This window comes from Xyrauchen texanus, chromosome 37 (genome assembly GCF_025860055.1).
Source record: "Xyrauchen texanus isolate HMW12.3.18 chromosome 37, RBS_HiC_50CHRs, whole genome shotgun sequence".
NCBI classification, from domain to species: Eukaryota; Metazoa; Chordata; class Actinopteri; order Cypriniformes; family Catostomidae; genus Xyrauchen; species Xyrauchen texanus.
In genome coordinates this window covers 31,374,334-31,396,107 of record NC_068312.1, presented here as the reverse complement: position 1 = coordinate 31,396,107, position 21,774 = coordinate 31,374,334, and the positions used below count along the sequence as shown (strand labels likewise).

Below are 21,774 nucleotides of genomic sequence, written 5' to 3'. Positions count from 1 at the left end.
ATTCAGCATTCAGTCAAGTAGTTAAGCCATATTTGCCCTCTAGCGGGTACAACGCCATTGCTGTGCATGTGGGCAACGCCCTCATTGGATTTCGTCATAGAACATCAACCAATCAGCGCAAACATCAATAGGAACAGCAACAATTGAGGCGAGCATGCGGGTCATGGGTGTGTGACAAATCCAGTACATGCACGATTTATGAACGGAAAATTCATACGGAAACGGAAAAGTCAAACGTCCCAGAATGGCTTCGTGGTCGGAGAAAATGGTGCAACTGCTGCGTCGAATGAACAACTTTCATTTACCAGGTGGGAGAACGTGAAATACATCCATAAATGCCAATAAAAGTCAAACCATATGAATTTCATGTAGCATGAATGGAAATGTCATATGGGTTGTTGAAGCGGAAGTTGTCCATTTACCTTTTTTTTTGTTCGTGTCTGTCAACATAACAATTGTAGGTAAACAATTATATGAATTAGCCGATTTTTAAGATACTTTTAATCTGTACGGTTTTAAAAAAAATATGACTTTTTGCGTTAGTAGTTAATTTTAAAGGCATATTCAGGGTTCAATAAAAGTTAAGCTCAAGTGACAACATTTATGGCATAATGTTGATTGTTTGGGGTTATTTTTGTTATTAACATACAAATGGAAAGATATTTATAAATAAAAAGTTGGTTCTCAAATAAATTAAATCAGATCCACAAAAATATGTTAGGAGTTTCACAAAAATAAAGTGAATTCACAAATAAATTAAATACATTTGCAAATAAAAAAATATTTACAAATATATTTTTTAACTCACAAACACAAATCTGACTAGCATTTATTTGTGGATCGCTTCCTGTGCATTTGCGGTGGATTCCACCTATTGTCTACTCAAGCCAATAAGGTAACGTTTTATCTTCAAGCTATCACGCTTCGTTGTACTATCAGGGCGGGACTAGAGTCACAGAGCTCTCATGAGCATGGAATCAAGCACATACAAATAAGCTCCAAGGCTGCAAACCTTTAAAGATATGGTCGTCATCAGAGGAATACTGTGACTTAAGGTTCGTATTATTTTCTCTCAGTTATAAACATGTGTAGTGTTTTGTTAAATGCCGACTGCTGAAAATTGCCCATTTGTAGAGTGTTCTGATCATTAGCTTTATAGCTAACCTGGCTGACTGTATGAGTCTGCTATTTTAATTTTAACCGAGTTTCTTGACCGAAATGTGTCGTCAAAACCTTTACTCTTAATGTTACATGGCAGATCCAAACAGACACACTACTAGACACTACAAAAGATCAGTAGTACAGATTGCCTTTATAAAACATGAATCATATTAGATAATCTTAGGAGCACAAACCATAAATTAATACCCTATATTACACAGTGTACAAGATCTGCTATGCCAATTATTTGGTTTCACATTATGTTAATGTATTTAATAAAAGCATTTGTAAGGTAATACTTATTAGAATTTTGCATTTTAGCAATTTTGTGTGAATGTTTCAGAGTTTCTATTACAGGGTCCCCTTCTAAAATACAGCATAATGTTCTGACAGTGATGATTGATAAATTAGTTATTGCCATTTTGTTCAGATGTGTCCCCTGTGTACTGTCCATCCAGCTCCAATAAAGAAATGAAATGTGAGGTTGTCAGTTCCCAACATAATTCCTGACATCTCCTTTTGAGTTCAGAAGAAAGTCAGTCATTTGGGTTTGGAACAACATGAATACGAGTATAAATGATAACTCATCTCATTTGACAAATATTTTTTGTCATTTAGTAGACAAAGCTTTTGAGCTCTATCAAGGCATTTTGAGGAAAGTAGGTTTTTAAAAGATTGTCTGTTTTTAACATATTAAAGCATGTATGTTGGCTAAAAGGTATGATTTTCTTGTTTCAAATTACAGGTTGTCATGCATGGAACTACAAAAGACAATAAATTTGAGTATTACACACACAAACACTGGAATTGAACATGACAACTGGAGTGTTTGCGTTTTGCAAAATTTTGGTGTACATGTACATCCTCATGCCGCATCATGTTGTTGTATCAGTTGTCTGGGATGGATAATCCTAGTCAAGAGCATTCTGCACAAATGATTGGAAAAAATAACAGTTACACGTTAAAAACAAGTTCATTACTGTATAGGAAAGAACATGTTACACAAACAAGATTGGGCCATGTAGCTTTGTGATGGCTTACTACCAGTAGCACAAAAGTCCCACAAAAAAATATTTTTGTGATGTGGAGCAGAGAGCACCAGTTCTCCAGTATCCTCGCAACTCTATTATTATTATTATTATTATTATTATTATTGTTTCCTCCTGTATCTCACAGCCCATATACTTCCTGAGTAAATACTGTAAGTCAAACATGCATTGTTTTACAGGGTTAACATAGTTATTTCCTGTGAGTAACATTGGACTGGCAGTGCTAAAAATATAAATCCTTTGAAATATTACTTTTTTATAAATAAATTAACAATGTGAAACCAAATTATTGGCATAGCAGATCTTGTACACTATGTAATATAGGGTATTAATTTATGGTTTGTGCTCCTAAGTCTAATATGATTCATGGTATCTGATTTGTACTACTGATCATTTGTAGTGTGTATGTTTGGATCTGCCATGTAACATTAATTATAAAGGTTTTGACGACACAATTCACTTGGTTAAAATTAAAATAGGTCAGCCAGGTTAGCTATAAAGCTAATGATCAGGACACTCTAAAAAAATGGGCAATTTTCAGCTGTCGACATTTAACAAGACACTACACATGTTTATAACTGAGAGAAAATTATACGAACCTTAAATCACAGTATTCCTCTGATGACAGCCTTTGAGTTTATCTGTGTGTGCATGATTTCATGCTCATAAGAGCTGTGACTCTAGTCCCACCCTGATAGGAAAACAAAGCGTGCTTGTAGATAGAATGTGCTACTATTGATCAGAGTAATGTGGCCATTATCTGATTGGCTTGAGTAGATGATGGGCGGAATCCACCTTTTTGTAGATTTGTGTGCACATCTTGATGCTATATTTGTTTCAAAATAGACAAATGCGTGTAGTGATCTGCATATGCACAGGAAATGATCAGCAAATAAATGCGCACTATTCACAAATGAATGCTGGACAGAGTTGTATTTGTAAATCATTTTTCAATTTATTTATTTGTGAATTCACTTTATTTTTTTGTGAAACTCCTTACATTTATTTGTGGATCTGATTCAATTTATTTGTGAAACAACTTTCTATTTGTGAATCACTTTCCATTTGTATGTTAATATGAAACAATTCTATCTCCATATGATTGCCACAAAAATTTTTTTGACTTGTCTCTCCTTGTCTTTAAAAAAGCAAACATCCAGGTTACAGTGAGGCACTTACAATGAAAGTGAATGGGGCCAGTCCATAAACGTTAAAATACAATTTCAAATGTACAGCCACCAGACATAAACAATATGCGTGTAGTGTCATAAAATCACTCACTAATCAGTGCTGTGTTAAGTTATAGCAATCTTCGTTGCCATGACGACGTATCACTGTAAACACCAAAACTATAGTTTTTAACTATTTACAGCTCAAATAATACACAAGTTTTAACAGAAGAATGGTTTATAAAATTATAAGGGTTAATAAACATTTCTGCATTTAAACCCTCCAAATATTGTCCCCATTTACTTCCATTACTAGTGCCTCACTGAAACCTTGATTTTTGCTTCTTCTTTTTTCTTTTTTTAAGAAAAGGAGGAACGAGTCTAAAAAATGTTTTGTGATAATCAACATTATGCCACAAATGCTGTCGACTGAGATAAACTTGTTTTGAACCCTGAATATTCTTTTAAATTGCTGTCAAATACATTTTTATAAGTGCAAATGTTCCATTTAGTCTCATTAACTATGATGTCATAAAAGCTACATGCATAATAACTATTAAATGATGAGCAAAATTCTTTTAAAATAGTTTTAGATGGGAGTATAGCATGTCGTCTCTAGAAGTATTTGCATTCCAATGCATTCTTTTATTCCAGGTTCCAGTTTAGAGAGCTGCCTACGTTTTGAGGTGGATGGCGAGCAAGTGGGTTGGTTTCCCCCCAAAGTGGCATCAATTCTTGGTCGTTTTCCTTCTGTCTTTAGGCCATATGGAAGCACTATAACCTTATGCTCCAGTCTTGACACTTTCGAGAGCAGATCATTTGCTGTGGATGAGGTACTGCAGGAGTTGAGGAGAGAGGCGACATTCACCTGTCTCATAGGCTGGAGAGATGAGGTAAGACTAATGGTATGGCTTTAAAGGGATAGTTCACCCAAAAATGAAAATTCCGTCATCATCTCTCCCTCATGTTGTTCCAAACCCCTATGACTTTCTTTCTTCCATGGAACACAAAATGAGGTGTTAGGTAGAATGTTAGCCTAAGTCACTATTCACTTTCATTGCATCTTTCTTTCTCTATACAATGAAAGTGAATGGTGACTGAGGCTAACATTCTACCTAACACCTCATTTTGTGTTCCAAAGCAAAAAATAATGTCATAGGGATTTGGAACAACACAAGGGTGAGTACATGATGACATAATTGCTATTTTGGGTGAATTTCCCTTTAACTCATCATCCATCAACATTATTACCTTTACAGCTCCTCACTGTTTTTATCCAAAAATGTCAGTTCCTCCATGCAATATTATCAGAGGGCATCTTCTTTTCAGCAATATGCAGTGATGCCCAGATACTGCGACCCTCCACTCATGTATATAGAGAGAGCAGCAACAAGTAAGTCAATGAAATTTTCATTCTGTGCTTATACAGTAATTTAGCACAGACAAAGTGACATCACTTATATAATGGATAATGCCCCAACACAGGTTTATTTGGAGTGAAACAGTATGGGGTCCATATCAATGGCTACACCCGTGATTCAAGTGGAAATCTCCATATGTGGCTGGCACGACGGTCTCTGACCAAACAGACGTATCCAGGAAGATTGGACAATATGGTACTAAGTGGCAGCATAGTTATCAACTATAAATTGACATTTATACATATCTTAAAGGGATGGTTAAAAATGAAAATGTATTGCCTTCAGAAGACATGAAATATGATGCATGAGTCACATGGTCTACTTTTATGTTACTATTGTGGCCTTTTTTAAGCCTGAAAGTGAGTCACTATCAACTGCCATTGTATTGAAAAGATGGACCAAAAAGAAAGTAGTTTGGTTTTGGAACAATGTGAGGGTGAGGAACTTGGAGCAAAACGAGAGAATTTTCATTTTTGTTTGAACTACTACATTAATACATTACAAATGACATATTTCACTGCATACTGTATAAAATCTTTATCGCTTCATGTAGTTGTTGGGAGACAGAGTTTGGGAGATTTCCGAAATATGGACTCAGTTTAAAGGTAATGAGTATATAATATCTGTGCCAACCAAACAGAATTGCGTGTTTCCTAAACACTCCTACCATCCTTTCCATCCTACCTGCCATTGTTTGCCAGATTGGTCTATTGCCCACTTAAAGGGATAGTTCACCCAAAAGTTAAAATTCTCTCATCATTTATATGCCATCCCAGATGTGTATGACTTTTGTTCTTCTGCTGAACACAAACAAAGATTTTTAGAAGAATATTTCAGCTTTGTAGGTTCACACAATGCAAGCGAATGGTGTCCAGGACTCTGAAGGTCCAAAAAGCACATAAAAGCAGCTTAAAAGTAATCCATAAAACTCCCGTGGGTAAATCTATCTTCGGAAGCGATATGATATGTGTGGGTGAGAAACAGATTTATATTTACGTCCTTTTACTATAAATTCTCCTCCCTGCTCATTAGGTGGTGATATGCCCAAAGAATGTGAATCACCAAAAACAAAAGAAGAATGTGAAAGTGGAGAAATAGTAAAAAGGACTAAAATAATCTGTTTCTCACTCGCACATATGATATCGCTTCTGACGATGAATTTAACCACTGGAGTTTTATGGATTATTTTTATGCTGTCTTTGTGTTTTTGGAACTTCAAAATGTTGGTACCCATTCACTTGCATTGTGAGGATCAACAGAGCTGAAAAATACTCCTTAAAATATATGTTTGTGTTCTGCAGAAGACAAGTCATACACATATTGGATGGCATGAGGATGGGTAAATAATGAGATAATTTTCATTTTTGGGTGAACTATTCCTTTAACAGCTCACTACAGATAACCCTGCCCCAAAGTTATTTAATTGGTTGAAATAGAGGTTGGATATTTCAAACATTACAATGCCAAAGTTACTCTTCAGTCAACCTATAAATGGCTTATTGTTGTTTCTGCATATTGAATTGGATGGAGGAAATTATTTTAACATTGAATAAATTACACCCCAAAAGAGTTTGGTTTGAATTGTACCTCTGATCTCATTACAGGCTGCTGGGGGGCTGGCGGCAGGCTGTAGTGTCAGGCATACCATGGTAAAAGAGTGCGAAGAAGAGGCCTGCATCCCTCCAGGCCTGGCAGAGCAAGCACGCCCTGTGGGAACTGTGAGGTGCATGATCTTCTTTGTTTCTTTCTATCTTTTTTTTTTCTTTTCTTTTTTGTCCCACTAATAGTTTAGGAAATTTAAAAAATATATTTAGAACGCATCCTAAAGCATGAAGGAAATTAGTAACTGGTAAATGTCTAATGTTTGTTACTGTTTTTTCCTATTCAAAACCATCCTGACATCAAGGGTGGATTTTAACCTCCCTCTCAACTCAATTTCAAAAGAGATTGATTAATACAGCAGAGATAACAGATATATCTACCAAATGGCAGGATCCCAAGGAAATGTTTAGAGCGCTCAACCCTATTGAATAGAAGATGACCACAATTCACATTTTGAAAGGGCTCAAAATACATCAGTGTGATCAATGGAAGAGAGTGAGTGTCTGTCATAGGCAACATTTCTGCCTGGAAACACTTTGCTATGTTTAGCTCAATTAAAAGAAGTTCTGCAATCTTGAATCTTCAAATCACGTCCCCCTCTGTCTCTTCTCTCTGTAGCTACACCTACGAAGATGATGAAGGAGTATTTCCTGAGTGCCAATTTGTCTTTGACTTAGAGTTGCCTCTCAATTTCCAGCCTTACATTAGAGATGGGGAAGTGCAAGCTTTTTACTACTACCCCATTGAGAAGGTGAAGGAATATCACTAATTTGAGGTTATGAAGGTTTGAATGACATGCGATGTCTTCTGCATAAACTAGTAAGAAGCATACATCGTTTTCAGGTCAAAGATCTTCTAGTCAGTGAGGAGTTCAAGCCAAACTATGCCATGGTGGTTCTGGACTTCCTCATCAGACATGCCATCATAGAGCCAGACTCAGGTTTGTAACGCACATGAGGTCAGATAGGGGATCAAAATGAAGAGGATTATGTTCTCACTTGGTCTACTAGAGAGAGTATTGGGTGAATCTCACAAAATGTCTATAGGTCATATTTAGTGACTGACCAATATTCGGTTATTATACATTTACATTTATTCATTTCGCAGACACTTTATTTAGCGTTTTATTGGCATCTGTAGATAACCATGTTGGCCGATTAACAAGAGTGTTAACTTTCCCTTATATCCGTTCTAAAATGTACCAATAGATTTGCCAATGGATAGTAAACGATTTCTGTTTTCAAAGTTATTTTTTCAGAGGGTTTTTTCAAGTGTTTTGTATGACAGAATTGTTCATTTAACTTGAGAAATTTTGTGATTGGCTGTTATGAAATAGTATTATGTATATCAACATTTATATCGGCCATCCTCTAGATATTGCTATCGGCCATTCAAAACCCATATACATCAACCAGTCCTCATATTTCATGCCTAAAAAAAAGTATTTTTCATGAAGAAAACTATGCTTATTTTTAAGACCTTTAAGATTTTTTGCATTGTGGGATTATTTTCATGACAATCAAGCATATTTAACCTGCTCTTCCATTGTCAGTAGCCAACTATAGTGTGATATACTAATATATATACACACACACACACACACACACACACACACACACACACACACACACACACACACACACACTGGCGGCCAAAAGTTTGGAATAATGTACAGATTTAGCTCTTATGGAAAGAAATTGGTACTTTTATTCACCAAAGTGGCATTCAACTGATCGCAATGTGTAGTCAGGGCATTAATAATGTGAAAAAATACTATTACAATTAGAAAAAAATGAGTCATCAAAGGGTTCACATCAAAACATCCTCCACATGCAGCAATGACAGCTTTGCAGATCTTCAGCATTCTAGCTGTCAGTTTGTCCAGATACTCCTGTGACATTTCACCCTAAGCTTCCTGTAGCACTTGCCATAGATGTGGCTGTCTTGTTGGGCACTTCTCACACACCTTACAGTCAAGCTGATCCCACAAAAGCTCAATGGGGTTAAGATCCATAACACTCTTTTCCAATTATCTGTTGTCCAATGTCTGTGTTTCTTTGCCCACTCCAAATAAGATAATTGGAAACGAGTGTTATGGATCTTAACCCCATTGATCTTTTGCAGGATCAGCTAGACTGTAAGGTGTGTGAGGAGTGCCAGACAAGACAGCCACATCTATGGCAAGTGCAGCAGGAAGTGTGAGTTGAAATGTCACCTGAATGCCAAGGAGCTGCAAAGCTGTCATTGCTGTACGTCAATGATTTTTTTTATGAGAACTCTTTGAAGTAGTTTTTCAAATTGTAATAGTACATTATTAATGTCCTGATTATACACTGTGATCAGTTGAATGCCACTTTGGTGAATAAATGTACCAATTTCTTTCCATAAGAGCAAACTCTGTAAATGATTCCAGACTTTTGGCTGCCATTGTGTATGTATGCATGTATGCATGCATGTATGTGATATATATATATATATATATATATATATATATATATATATATAATTTACCTTTTTTTAGTACATTTACATACAGTAATGAGAATCGGCCTCTCTGGACACAATGATTTTAACTTCCATACCATCAATCATTCTACCTTGATGTATAAAATAAACACACTACACCATATAGGCCTATTACCTTTTTTTTTTATTATTGTATTACAGTAATGAGAATTCGATAAAAAACGTAACCGTTCCACAAATAATCTTCCTTTTATTTGATTTTGGGGTATAATATGACCTGACATTTCTTCATTAGATTCACTCAGCAATTGTAATTTGATAGTATGTTATACCTATTACACACTTTTAAATGACAAGCCAAACATGATAAGAGGATGTGACTGTTATTTTTTTCCTCATTTTTCAGAGCCTTATTATCATGAATTTGTAGCTGGATTGCACAGATCACTATAAAGACTGACAGATGGTTTTAGATTCTGGACAACCTGCAACAGTTTGGTATTTTTGTTATCTACCTCCACTTTTCATTCTTTTAACTAATGTGTACTCTTGTTTACTAACACACTTCTACAATGTCTAGAAAATAAATTATAAATTGTACATGATCATCAACATTTTCATTCATATTTAATTTCCATCAACATATCATTGAGAACCGACATAAAATGAAGACCCAGGCAAATTTACCCTATAAGAATTTATTTTTTCAATACATTTCAAATGAGTTTGTCGAAATCCAAAGATGCACTGGTATACAAAAGATAATTGATGCATCAAAGGCTCTTTTTTTTTCTTACAATGAAATGCAGAATCTCTACTAAGAAATTACTTGCATTTAATAATATGGCATTAAACAGCTCTCTCAAAATCACATTTTCGCTACTGTTTTCCTTCTGTATTTCTTTTAAAACTTTAAAATTCTAAGATACTAGAATTTGTAAAATATGCAAAAATGATATAGCCAGTAGAATTTCACAAAAAAAAAAAGTACAGGAGAAGTGAACAATAAAAATAAAATGGAGGGAGTTTCTCATTTATACAGTGAGAAATAAACAAATATTACATTTATTTCTGCACACCAACTAAAAGCCTGTCATGCAGGTAAGAGAAAAAGTGAAAATTAGATGTTTACGCAAAACACTGTCACCTAGTAGAAAACGTATATATATTGCCAAAATCGAACAGTGTCTGATAGTCAACATATAGAGCTGAAGTCATATCTGTAGATTTGCTTTGAGCTCCACTAGTGCTGATTAACCCAAAGTTTATTTTTTTTACTACAATACATCAGCAAGCACATAAAATACTCACAAAAAGGTGAATTTGTATCATCATTGCATTTTACTTTGAATTTTATAGGCAAATGGCATATATATATATAATTCTTATTGGAAAAAGGATTTGAAAGACTACAACTACTTCCAACTATTTTTAACCAGTGAATAAGTGTCAATTTTGACAGGACAAGGGGGTACAGAGGAACCAGTTGTATTAACCAACAGTATTAGCATGTTAAAGTAGGAACAAACAAAATTGTTAAACAGAAAATTGTATTACAAAGTATAGGCATAAATGATTTACATAAGACGGCACTTGTTCCCTGGGAGGTTTTTAAAGGGAATCATGGGAGTATTACATCATGTGGCCAAAAAACAACCCCCTGCTTGACATGTAGTATACACAATGTGGAGCACTAACTAATGCCGTATACACCCTGAATGTGTTCTTGCTAACAATGTTGCGCTTCTAACGAGAAGATATGATATGGGCCAAAGAGTACATCACAAATAACCCCACCCCAAAATCAATCAGTGATTGTGAGCCACTGTGAAACCACATCAATCTTTACTCTACTAATACACTATCCTTAGTTTATGATCAGTCTGAAGGCTTAAGGTCAACTAATCTTGATTTGAAAGTGGACTGATGTCAAACATATTGGCCATAAAAATGTCAAAGTCCCTTTTTGCTGGTACAGTTGTCCCAACTATCTTCTGTTGTTTCCTTTGGCCTGGATTGAAGATGACCCTCCCTGTACACCCCCACCCCCGAGTACATAATTAACACTGGGGGCATTTCTTCCCTCTATTTGCACACTTTATAGCGCTTTCATTTTCCTTGGCCTAGTTTGGTTACCCCTTTCCCTCCCTCTTTCTTTTCTCTTCCTCCCAATACTCTATAGCAAAGCACAGGCATTCTTCTTGCCACGTTTCTTGGCTTGGAGTGCCGCTCTTGTGGCCATTTCGAAAACTTCCCTCACACCGTCCTTAGTTTTAGCTGAACACTCCAGATAGCCAAACGCATTGATTCGATTAGCCATGTCTCGCCCTTCCTCTGGTTTAACTGGTTCCTGTTCAGGAAGAAACCATTTACAGGGCATTAGCACAACTCATTTTTAGAAAAAATATAATAACATAAAAGTATAAAAGCATTGCTACAAAACAATAGTAATAGCACTGTAATTTATACGTATTTTCTTTCTTCCGTTTCCATTATTTTATTGTTGTTTTATCAGTTTGTATGTTATTTCCATGTAAATGTACTTAAGTTCGAGATGTTAAATGACTTGACAAGTGCAGTTTTTTAGCCTTTAGTTGATGACACAACCAGTAACCATGATGTGCTACTTCAGGTGGTATTGCGGGAGGGAACATGATCATTTTAAAGAGCATATGATTGGACGATCAAATGCTCTCTATATTTGATATATATATATATATATATATAAACTGGCGGCCAACAGATTTTGCTCTTATGAAAAGAAATTGGTACTTAAATTCACCAGTGGCATTCAACTGATCATAATGTATAGTCAGGATATTAACTACGTGAAAAAATTACAATTTGAAAAAAACAATGTCAGAACTAAAATGACTAGAGTTCTTGCCAAAATATCCTCCACATGCAGCAATGACAGCTTTGCAGATCTTCAGCATTCTAGCTGTCAGTTTGTCCAGATACTCCGGTGACATTTCACCCTAAGCTACCTGTAGCACTTGCCATAGATGTAGCTGTCTTATCGGACACTTCTCAAGCACCTTACAGTCTAGCTGATCCTACAAAAACGCAATGGGTTTAAGATCCATAACTTTTCCAATTATCTATTGTCAAATGTCCATGTTTATTTGCAAAATCTGTAAATTATTCCAACCTTTTGCCCGCCAGTGTGTGTGTGTGTATGTATATATATATATATATATATATATATATTAGAGATGCACCTATCGACCGGCCAGGGACCGGAATTAGCCGATTTTCCGCATGCCCGGACCGGTAACCGGCCGGTCAGCCTCACGTCTTACCAATTCCAAGCCGGTCCGTTTTGTTGCCAGCGGCGCAGGCAATAACGTCACAGCCGCGGAAGATCTTCACTGTGTGAGTGAAGAATACATAAAGTTCTAAATGTGTAATAATTAAACCGTGGGGGAACCACCACAATGACTTTCGGAACAACAAACCTAATTAGACATTTAAAACACCATCACCCAGCTGAAAATGCCCATTTTAAAAAAGAAGCTAAAAAGTGAAAGCGGCTAAAGCTAGCCAGAGCTCAGAGCCAGTCACAAGTCAGCAGCCTCTCCTATCATCCCTTGGAATGAGCAGCGAAAAGACCAGAGCAATTACGAGGAAAATGATGGAATTCATGGCACTGGATGACCAGCTGTTCTCCATAGTTGAGGACAGAGGGATCAGAAATCTGATACATTTCCTCAGATTTCAGGTACTTTCTGACGTAGCGTTGCCCGAGTTGTTTAATCTCGTGTCATGTCACACACGCAGCCTGTTATCTGTCAACATTTGGGTACACAAATCCGGGAGAGGGGAAGGGGGGTGCTGGATGGCAGAGGCAGGTTAAAAAATAGGCGTAATTTTTCCCACCGTGTCCGATATTAAAATCAGTGCGACACACATTGTAAAAGGCGTGGGCATTGTCGGTATGGCTTCGGGATATGAAATTCAATTCTTCCATCCAGCTGTTGTTAAATGTACATGTATATTTTGTTTTTATCACCGGAGCACCAGCTGAGTCTTCTCCTCCCCTCTACCAGTGATGCTTGATTTAATATCCCGCGTCTACTGCCTGCGCAGATATCAACAGCACAAATGGGTTGTAGGTTGCCAGATTGTGGTCATAAATGATTTGTAATTTGTATGATTTGTTGATTGTGTGAGTAGGATGCGTTTCATTCAAGATCTGGCAACTGGAGTTTTTGAGGGAGACATAACAAAACGGAAGACTCTCTGGAAAAACGGGAGAGTTGACAGGTATGCAAGCCGTTCCCGAAGCAGTGCTCAGTTTTACATCTGATATTTGTACATCTAACGTAAGTTGAGCGTATTGGACACTTCAGTTTTTCAGATCTTTTGAATTGTTTTGTTAGATGAGTAATAGAGAGAAAAAGGTCCATTTATAAAAATAGTGGAAAATGACGCAACTCATTTGCAGTTAATTGTTATTTCTACCTCTTTCTAGTCACAGAGCACTTTATTTTGAGAGTTGTTTAAGTGAGTGAAGATCCTGTAACTTAGTGCAGTTTGGGGGAAATTGTAATGTATTAATAATTTATTTTATTATGAATATAAAATTTAGCAATGAAGAAAGGTAGATTTTGTTTGTATACGTGGTCAATAATAGTTCTTAGAAAGAAAATCGGAAAAAATCGGTAACGGCAGGTCACACTTGCAAAAAATCAGAAATCGAAATCGGCCAAGAAAATTGCAATCGGTGCATCTCTAATATATATATATGTGTGTATATATATATCTATATATATATATCTACACACACACAGAGCACTGTAAAGAATTAAGAGACCACTGCAGGATTGTCAGTTTCTCTGGATTTACTATTTATATGTATGTGTTTGAGTAAAATTAAAATTTTTGTTTTATTCTATAAAATACTGACAACATTTCTCCCAAATTCCAAATAAAAATATCTGTGATGATCTGGGGGCGCTTCAGCAAAGCTCGAATTGGGCAGATTCGTCTTTGTGAAGGAAGCATGAATCAAAGGTTACAACCAGTTAACCACTTACAAGGTTATCCTGGAAGAAAACTTGCTTCCTTCTGCTCTGACAATGTTCCCCAACTCTGAGGATTGTTTTTTCCAGCAGTACAATGCTACATGCCACACAGCCAGGTTAATCAAGGTGTGGATGGAGGACCACCGGCTCAAGACCCTGTCATGGCCAGCCCAATCTCCAGACCTGAACTCCAATGAAAACCTCTGGAGTGTGGTCAAGAGGAAGATTGATGGCCACAAGCCATCAAACAAAGACAAGCTGATTTAATTTTTGCACCAGGAGTGGCATAAAGTCACCCAACAGCAATGTGAAAGACTGGTAGAGAGCATGCCAAGACACATGAAAGCTGTGATTGAAAATCAAGGTTATTCCACCAAATATTGATTTCTGAACTCTTAAGTTAAAAAAACAATTATTATTATTATTATTATTTTTTTTTAAATGAATATGAACTTGTTTTCTTTGCATTATTTGAGGTCTGAAAGCACTGCATCTTTTTTGTCATTTTGACCAGTTGTCATTTTCTGCAAATAAATGCTCTAAATGACAATATTTTTATTTGGAATTTGGGAGAAATGTTGTCAGTACTTTATAGAATAAAACAAAAATGTCCATTTTACTCAAACACATACCTATAAATAGTAAATCCAGAGAAGCTGATCATTTTTCAGTGGTCTCTAAATTTTTTCCAGAGTTGTATATATATTCTCGAAAGAGAAAGACTGTAAAAAAAAATATATTTAGACAAAAAGACACAAAACCTGCATTTTGATTTGATGGAAAGAGTCTTTAACTCCGGTCAAAACTAGGATATACCAGTCCATGCTAACAAATAACTAAGTAAATAAGTTTCCATCCAAGGATTTATTGTGAAAAAAATTTTAGCACATCAAAATAAAGCTGATGGAAACGCAAATTATCTTTAAAATTCCACAAGTGTCGACATCATATTTTTCCATTTAAGTTTAGCACATAAATCCTGGAAAACTGGTTTGGAAACAGTTTTTGTTGAGAAAAATGGCATTAATGCAAAAAAGTAGTCACATGACAGAGTTTACATCACATTTGTCCTTACAACAAACAGCATAACGGAGAGGTAGCCTACACTTGGACTGAAGAGGAGATGCAAGTTTTTCTCAATATCTTTAAATGACACATTAACTTTATTCTTGATGGAAGTTTTTCAGACTTTTTATGGACTGCGCATTCCCGAGACCTTAAAGATTATGCCGTGTTTTACCAAAACGCCACGTAAAGTAAATCTGCACTGTCCAGCCTGTAAGCCTTATTTATGGTTGTTTAAATTCTCCAAGTGTCTGAAGTAGATGTTGGTCAACCAGAAGACACACTTCTTTTTTTGTTGTATTGCAATAACAGACACAAGTTTTCAGAACAGAAAAACAAAAAGAGAAATAAAATTCAGCACCAAGGGGATATAAAAATAGTGCCAAATTAATTAGGCTAATATACAGATACAAATATAGGCTACATAAGAGAAAAGGGATATGAAGGGAGTATTTAATGTAATTAAGAAAAATAAATCATAAGTGTATGGATATACAATTGAAGTCAGATGTTTACATATGTTTACATAAGTTTGAAGTCGTTAAAACACATTTTTGTAACCACTCCACAGATAGCAAACTATAGTTTTGGCAAGTCGTTTACGACATCTACAATGTGCATGACATGAGCAATTTTTCCAACATTTGTTTTACATACACACAGAAATTCGTTCACACATTCCTTGTTTTTTTTTTTTGGAAGAGTTGGAAAGAGTCTTAATGTAAATTCCAACATCTCTTTGAAAAAACGCCTGTAGATTATGTTGCATGACAGACCATTTTATCAGTAAAAGGCCACTTGAATGGAAATCAGCAGGAGGCATTTTCGCAAACTTTTTAAATATTTTCACTTTGTCGATAACAGAATAGAGCAAAAGTGGATGGAAATTTAGATAATGAAGATAGTTTTACCAATAAGATGATTGAGGCTGTCAATCAATAAAAAATGTATTGAATTAATTACATGCTATGCCAGTTAATTATTTGAATAAATCATAAATATCAATATTTGCAGAGAATTTAATCTAATGATTAAATAATTATAATATATAGTGAATATAATAATTTAAATTATACAATACATTATTGTGGCAGAAGAGTAAAGCTTTGATTAGACAATACAAAAGTGGCTTTAGAAGGCAATGTATTACTTTTATATTATTGAACATATGCCTATATGAACATTTGGCCTACAGTCCACAGATATCCATATTTGCAATTTAATTCATCAATCTGTTTGAGGTAAACTTATAAAAGCTTTTCTAAGAACGCGTCTATATACACACGCATCAAACGGATGCTTATGAAGCATCTCACTTTGATTGCATCATAAACACAGCATTTTTAGGAACCTGTCAATTTAAACAGTTTAGACTCGAGACCATTGCATTCAGAGTTGCAGCTATGTTTCAACACAAGAACGTGTCCTCATCTTGTGCTGTCTTCTGTCAATGTGGTTTGTTGCCCTTACAGAAACATGTTGCCTGTACAGCTGAAGTTGTGCTCACTGGCCCCCTCTGACTAAAATTTGTAAAAACATGACGGTGGTACTTCGATGCATGATTAATTGCCTTAATTTAACGTGCTCTTTTTTTTAAAAATATTATTTATCGTAAAGAATGAATGTGTTAAATTGACAGCCCTATTAAAAAAGAACTATATTTTAAAAACAAAACAAAAAAAAAAACTATTTAATGTCAGGTTCAGGATAGGAGTTAGCACACAAACACACATGTACACACCTGTTTCATCTTGAGCAGCTCCCGTCGAGTATGATCATCATTCCGTAAATCTTTTTTATTACCCACCAGAATTATTGGAACATTTGGACAGAAATGTTTCACCTCCGGTGTCCATTTCTCAGGGATATTCTCTGTGTGAATACAGTAAGTTTTTAGATACAGTGAACCCAGAATAGAACAATGCAGTCCTAAAAACATTAGATTAGAATTTCATACACTTAAAGTACGGTACTTTACATACAAATATGGACAGAACAAAGAGAATATTAAAGGATTAGTGTTACAATTTAATTTTATATATAATTTCATAACTTAATAGCATTTCATAAAATCAGCTAATCTAAAATTTATAACAATCACAATTAGGACCATCTATGATTCATAAAAAATATTACTAATGAATAAAATCTGAAAAATATAATAAGACTGGCCACTGAAGAGCTTAGCGTCACCGATTCTCTTACCCAAACTGTCCGGGCTGTCTATGGAAAAGCACATAAGGATGACATCGGTGTCTGGGTAGGACAGAGGCCTCAGTCTGTCATAGTCCTCTTGTCCAGCTGTGTCCCATAAAGCCAGCTCAACCTGCCACCAAAAATATGCATACATGTAATAAAAAACTATTTCACAGATGTGCACAATGTCCAACAACTTAAGGCCCCAGCACACTTGCATAGAAGTTTTTCTTAGTTCTTCTCTCAGAGCCCAAAAGAAGTTCGAAACAGCTGAGGAAGACATAATGTTTGTGAACATTCAGATACGGGCCACAAACGCTATGGGAGGCATTTTAAAGGAACATGCCTCATTCTTTAAATAGAATTCAGACGAGATCAGTAAAAAAGGCTTTTTAACCACTCGATAACTATTTTAAATAATATATGCAGTAGAAAATGCATAACTTGTCTTGTTTACATTCAGAATTCATAGCAGTAATGCACTAACACACTATACGTGGCCATAATACACCGATCAGCCACAACATTAAAACCACCTGTCTAATATTGTGTAGGTCCCCCTCATGACACCAAAACAGCGCCAACCCGCATCTCAAGATAGCATTCTGAGATTATATTATTTTTACCACAATTGAAAAAATAATCAGACTAGTTAAACTAGTTACCGTAGACTTTGTCAGTTCGAATCAGTCTGGCCATTCTCTGTTGACCTCTCTTATTAACAATTTCCATCTGGAGAACTGCTCCTCACTGGATGTTTTTTATTTTTGAAACCATTATGAGTACATTTTAGAGACTGTTGTGTGTGAAAATTCCAGGAGATCAGCAGTTACAGAAATACTCAAACCAGCCAGTCTGGCACCAACAATCATCCATGTGATTATCTAATCAGCCAATTGTGTTGCAGCAGTGCATAAAATCATTCAGATACGGGTCAGGAGCTTCAGTTAATGTTCATATCAACAATCCGAATAGGGGGAAAATGTGATCTCAGTGATTTGGGCCATGGGATGATTGTTGGTGCGAGATGAGATCTACGGTAACTCAGATAACCACCCTGTACAATTGTAGTAAGAAGAATATAATCTCAGAATGCAATTCTGAAATGCGGGTTGCCGCTGTTTTGGAGGCACGAGGGGGACCTACACAATATAAGGCAGGTGGTTTAAATTTTGTGGCTGATCGGTTTATGCACCCATTACACTCTGTTATTGTTATTTATAATGACACTGATCCTACTGCAAAGATAGGTTTGTAAAAGAGTGTTCCTGGGCAGAATTACAGACAAAAGAATGATGATAGGCATATCTTAATTTTGGCAGGTGTTTGATTGGCTTTGGGCTGCGTATGACACATGAGTGAATGGGCACTTAGTATTTGTAGACTAATTCAAGGAATATTCTGGGTTTAATAAAAATTCAGAATAGTGCTATGTCTCCGTGGTAACGCGCTCAACAAGCCATGTGATAAGATGCGCAGATTGATGGTCTCAGGCGTGGAGGCAACTAAGGTTCATCCTCCACCACCCAGATTGAAGCGAGTCACTGCGCCACCACGAGGACATAGAGCACATTGGGAATTCCAAATTGTGGAGAAAAAGGGAGAAAATCAAGTCAAAATGAGTCAAAATAATTTTTGTGGTAATCAACATTATTCCACAAATGCTGTCGATTGAGCTTAACTATTGAATCCGGAATATTTCTTTAAACACAAACAAAACAAAATCTCATGACAAGGTCTTGGATAATGTCTACGCAAACTGATATCAAGATGTAGGTAAATTTGCACCAACTCGCTAATAATAACTCATGCCAATGCATTCATGTTGACTGATCTTAACTGACTGAACAGGAATAAGCTGTCGGCCTCAAAGTTGGTGCCTACCGATGACGTGGACCAATGGCAGTAAGGTGTTAAGTAACCGTTAAGACGTTTTCCTGAAAGTTCACCCTGGCGAGCTGTTACGAACCACCAGAATGAATGAAAAAACACCTTCATTTTGGGCAGATTTGTTTCTAAATGGCATCACACATGTTCGTTCTTCGATTTCGTAGGAAGTGTGCAGGAGCCTTTAAGTTAACCGCATAATAATATTCATTGAAATTTAACTATGCATAAACAACAACAAACTACATTTAATAAAGGAAGACCATACAGTAACAATTAGAGGAAGTTGTTCACACTTTGACAAAAAAAATGTGTACTACAATAAATATTTTCAGCACTGACATAGGATTGTAAAGCCATTCTCACCTGTTTGCCATCCACCTCAATATCAGCGACATAGTTCTCGAACACTGTGGGTACGTACACCTCAGGAAACTGGTCTTTACTGAAAACGATGAGTAAACACGTTTTTCCACATGCTCCATCACCAACGATTACAAGCTTCTTACGAATTGCAGCCATCTGTCACAAGATGAAAGGATCAGCTAGTAATTACAAGAGGCAGTTGTTTCTACACTGGAATTAGCAACAGTTTATTACATAGATTCAACTTTTATTTGATAAAGAGCGGAATGTTCCTGTCTGGCCCACTGCTCTCCTCTACTGTTTCATATTGAAGAATCATTGTAAGTGGTAATATTTTCTACTGCTACTCCTGGAAAAATCTTAGTCTTTTACAACTAAGAAATACTCCTGTATTATTTACCCATGATATTTATAAATATCCATATTGTCAGAAGCCTGAAACATTTATGTTTCAAATACTAGAACACTTGGAATATAAGAATAGGTAAGCTTTAAAGAATTCTATGGTGCTTTTTTTTTTGTGTCATATAAAAAATAAAAAAAAATTTCATGCCATATGCCTATTTTATGTATATATTAATATTTCAGCCATTTAATTGATCTGTACACTGGGTTCTTATATTATAGCACTGCAGCATTAACCCCTCCTCTCTCACAAACACACCTCAGCTGCTGTCACAACACACCGCACCCTGCTCAAAACACTGATCAATGCGAATAAAACACTTTGACCATTCCATATTTCCCACATTAATTTAGACACTATAAGAGCACATACAAAGCAGATATCTCTCCAAGTTATTGTTGCCGTGCATGACCTTATATAGTTTTAAAAGGATTAAAACACTTATTTAAACGTATGACTACTGATTCAACAATAGATCCAAAGAGAAGGGGGCTACATTTGATGGCTTGATAAAATAGCTCTTTGAAATGTCTAATGTTGTGTTGAGTGTTTTGAGGGGTGGCGATTATTAAGAGCCGCATGTCTGCGCCAAACTGTATCAGTCCTCCCCGGTTTACTCCCTTTGCTAACTGGGACGTCTGATCTCACGCCCAAATAAGTGTCGACACGGGCAACATTTGACTTGTATTGACCCTATACCACAAATTAACATCTGCATCAAACTTTCTGTACGTGTTACTGCCATTATCGTCGGAGTTTAAGGCGAATATAAGCTCATGTTGTTTTTCCATTTCCGTCATCATCACACTTAGCATTTTAGCACAGAGCTAGCTGGACGTAAAAGGCTTCTATTAAATCACTCGAGCGGCTTTTAAACGTCTAATGAGCTGTATTGTGTCTAGAACGTATGGGACATGAATTAGCATATCGATCAGCAGTCCCGGAGGTGTTTTGTGTAAGTATTTACCGTTTTTGTCTCAGATGTCCTCGCGTTCTTTATCTTTTCCTGTACGACCCAAAGCCCCGCCCCGCAGACGGTGCTACGCCACTAAGACACGCCCATTCCTGGTCTCTTCCACCAATCAGAGACAGAGATGCTTCAGAGACGTCCAAACGTAGGATAACAAGCTAAATATTTTTGGAATGACTAGTTTTGTGGTTGCTGCATAAAGGCAACACCACTCAATTAAATGTCAAATGAACTAGTGAAATGCCAGATAATTTTTTATTGCCATTATTTATTAATTTTGTATTAATGCAGTGTTGTTGTTTTTTAGTGTTGTTAATGTATTTTTATTTTTTTTTTAAACATTATTCACCATAGTAGTTTCTTGATAAATTATTGGAGAGCAAGAGACAAAACCTCTACACTACTGGTGAATATTTTTAATTCACATTATCCAAAAAAGAACCAGAAAGTCAGCACAAAGATGAAAATGTTTAATTATTTTTCCTGACTGGTCCATATCCACTTAGCTTTAGTTTTTGAGTTTTTATAATTCATATGGTCAGTATGGACAAGGTGTTGATGTTATATGACACTATTCCTTTGTAACACACTTTTTAGATTTTGTGGCAAAAGCCTTTGGAAATCACATAAAATTTTATACAACATTAAATTTACACTGACATCAAATTGCACAAATAAACAAATCTTGCTTAAAATGTAATTTTCATTAAATCAAAGCTGGTAAAGGACATGTACAGTATATCAACCAATACTGTTTTCATATGCCTAAAATTCAGCAAATTCTCTAGTACTTTTACTGCAGGACTGTACAATTATTTTAAGTCATTTAGTACGGCATACAAATGCTTTGGCTCGGATTGTAGTATTTACTCTTTCATGCTATTGAAAGTACAATCCTTGTGTGCTGACACAGGCCTTTTAATGCTATAAAATTACATAAAAATAAATACTAAAACATACTGTACACAAAACACCCAACTTTATTTTGC

The 21,774-nt window shown here is 35.9% G+C and overlaps 2 protein-coding genes across 2 annotated transcripts; one reads left to right on the top strand and one right to left on the bottom strand.

The window, feature by feature from the left end:
• The first annotated feature begins 143 nt into the window (after positions 1-143).
• On the top strand, positions 144-9,411 carry LOC127630685 (uncharacterized). The gene is made up of 8 exons (XM_052108339.1): positions 144-308; positions 4,034-4,272; positions 4,709-4,772; positions 4,865-4,995; positions 6,405-6,523; positions 7,021-7,153; positions 7,246-7,342; positions 9,275-9,411. Exons 1-8 carry the CDS (start codon positions 245-247, stop codon positions 9,319-9,321), a joined length of 894 nt encoding a protein of 297 aa, XP_051964299.1. The 5' UTR covers positions 144-244; the 3' UTR covers positions 9,322-9,411.
• Positions 8,870-20,845, bottom strand: LOC127630686 (rho-related GTP-binding protein RhoA-A). The gene is made up of 5 exons (XM_052108340.1): positions 20,783-20,845; positions 19,410-19,565; positions 17,166-17,286; positions 16,702-16,832; positions 8,870-11,218 (listed from the first exon to the last, which is right to left on the bottom strand). Exons 2-5 carry the CDS (start codon positions 19,563-19,565, stop codon positions 11,045-11,047), a joined length of 582 nt encoding a protein of 193 aa, XP_051964300.1. The 5' UTR covers positions 20,783-20,845; the 3' UTR covers positions 8,870-11,044.
• Positions 20,846-21,774: the final 929 nt, after the last annotated feature.

Bases quoted from the DNA above. Each gene is read 5' to 3' on its own strand.
- LOC127630685 (XM_052108339.1), top strand. From the start codon at position 245: ATGGCTTCGTGGTCGGAGAAAATGGTGCAACTGCTGCGTCGAATGAAC. The intron at 4,773-4,864 runs GTAAGTCAATGA...GCCCCAACACAG, and splicing joins TATAGAGAGAGCAGCAACAA to GTTTATTTGGAGTGAAACAG. The intron at 7,343-9,274 runs GTTTGTAACGCA...CTCATTTTTCAG, and splicing joins CATCATAGAGCCAGACTCAG to AGCCTTATTATCATGAATTT.
- LOC127630686 (XM_052108340.1), bottom strand. From the start codon at position 19,565: ATGGCTGCAATTCGTAAGAAGCTTGTAATCGTTGGTGATGGAGCATGT. The intron at 17,287-19,409 runs GTGAGAATGGCT...TTTTGGTGGCAG, and splicing joins TTGAGGTGGATGGCAAACAG to GTTGAGCTGGCTTTATGGGA. The intron at 16,833-17,165 runs GTAAGAGAATCG...GTATTCACACAG, and splicing joins AGACAGCCCGGACAGTTTGG to AGAATATCCCTGAGAAATGG.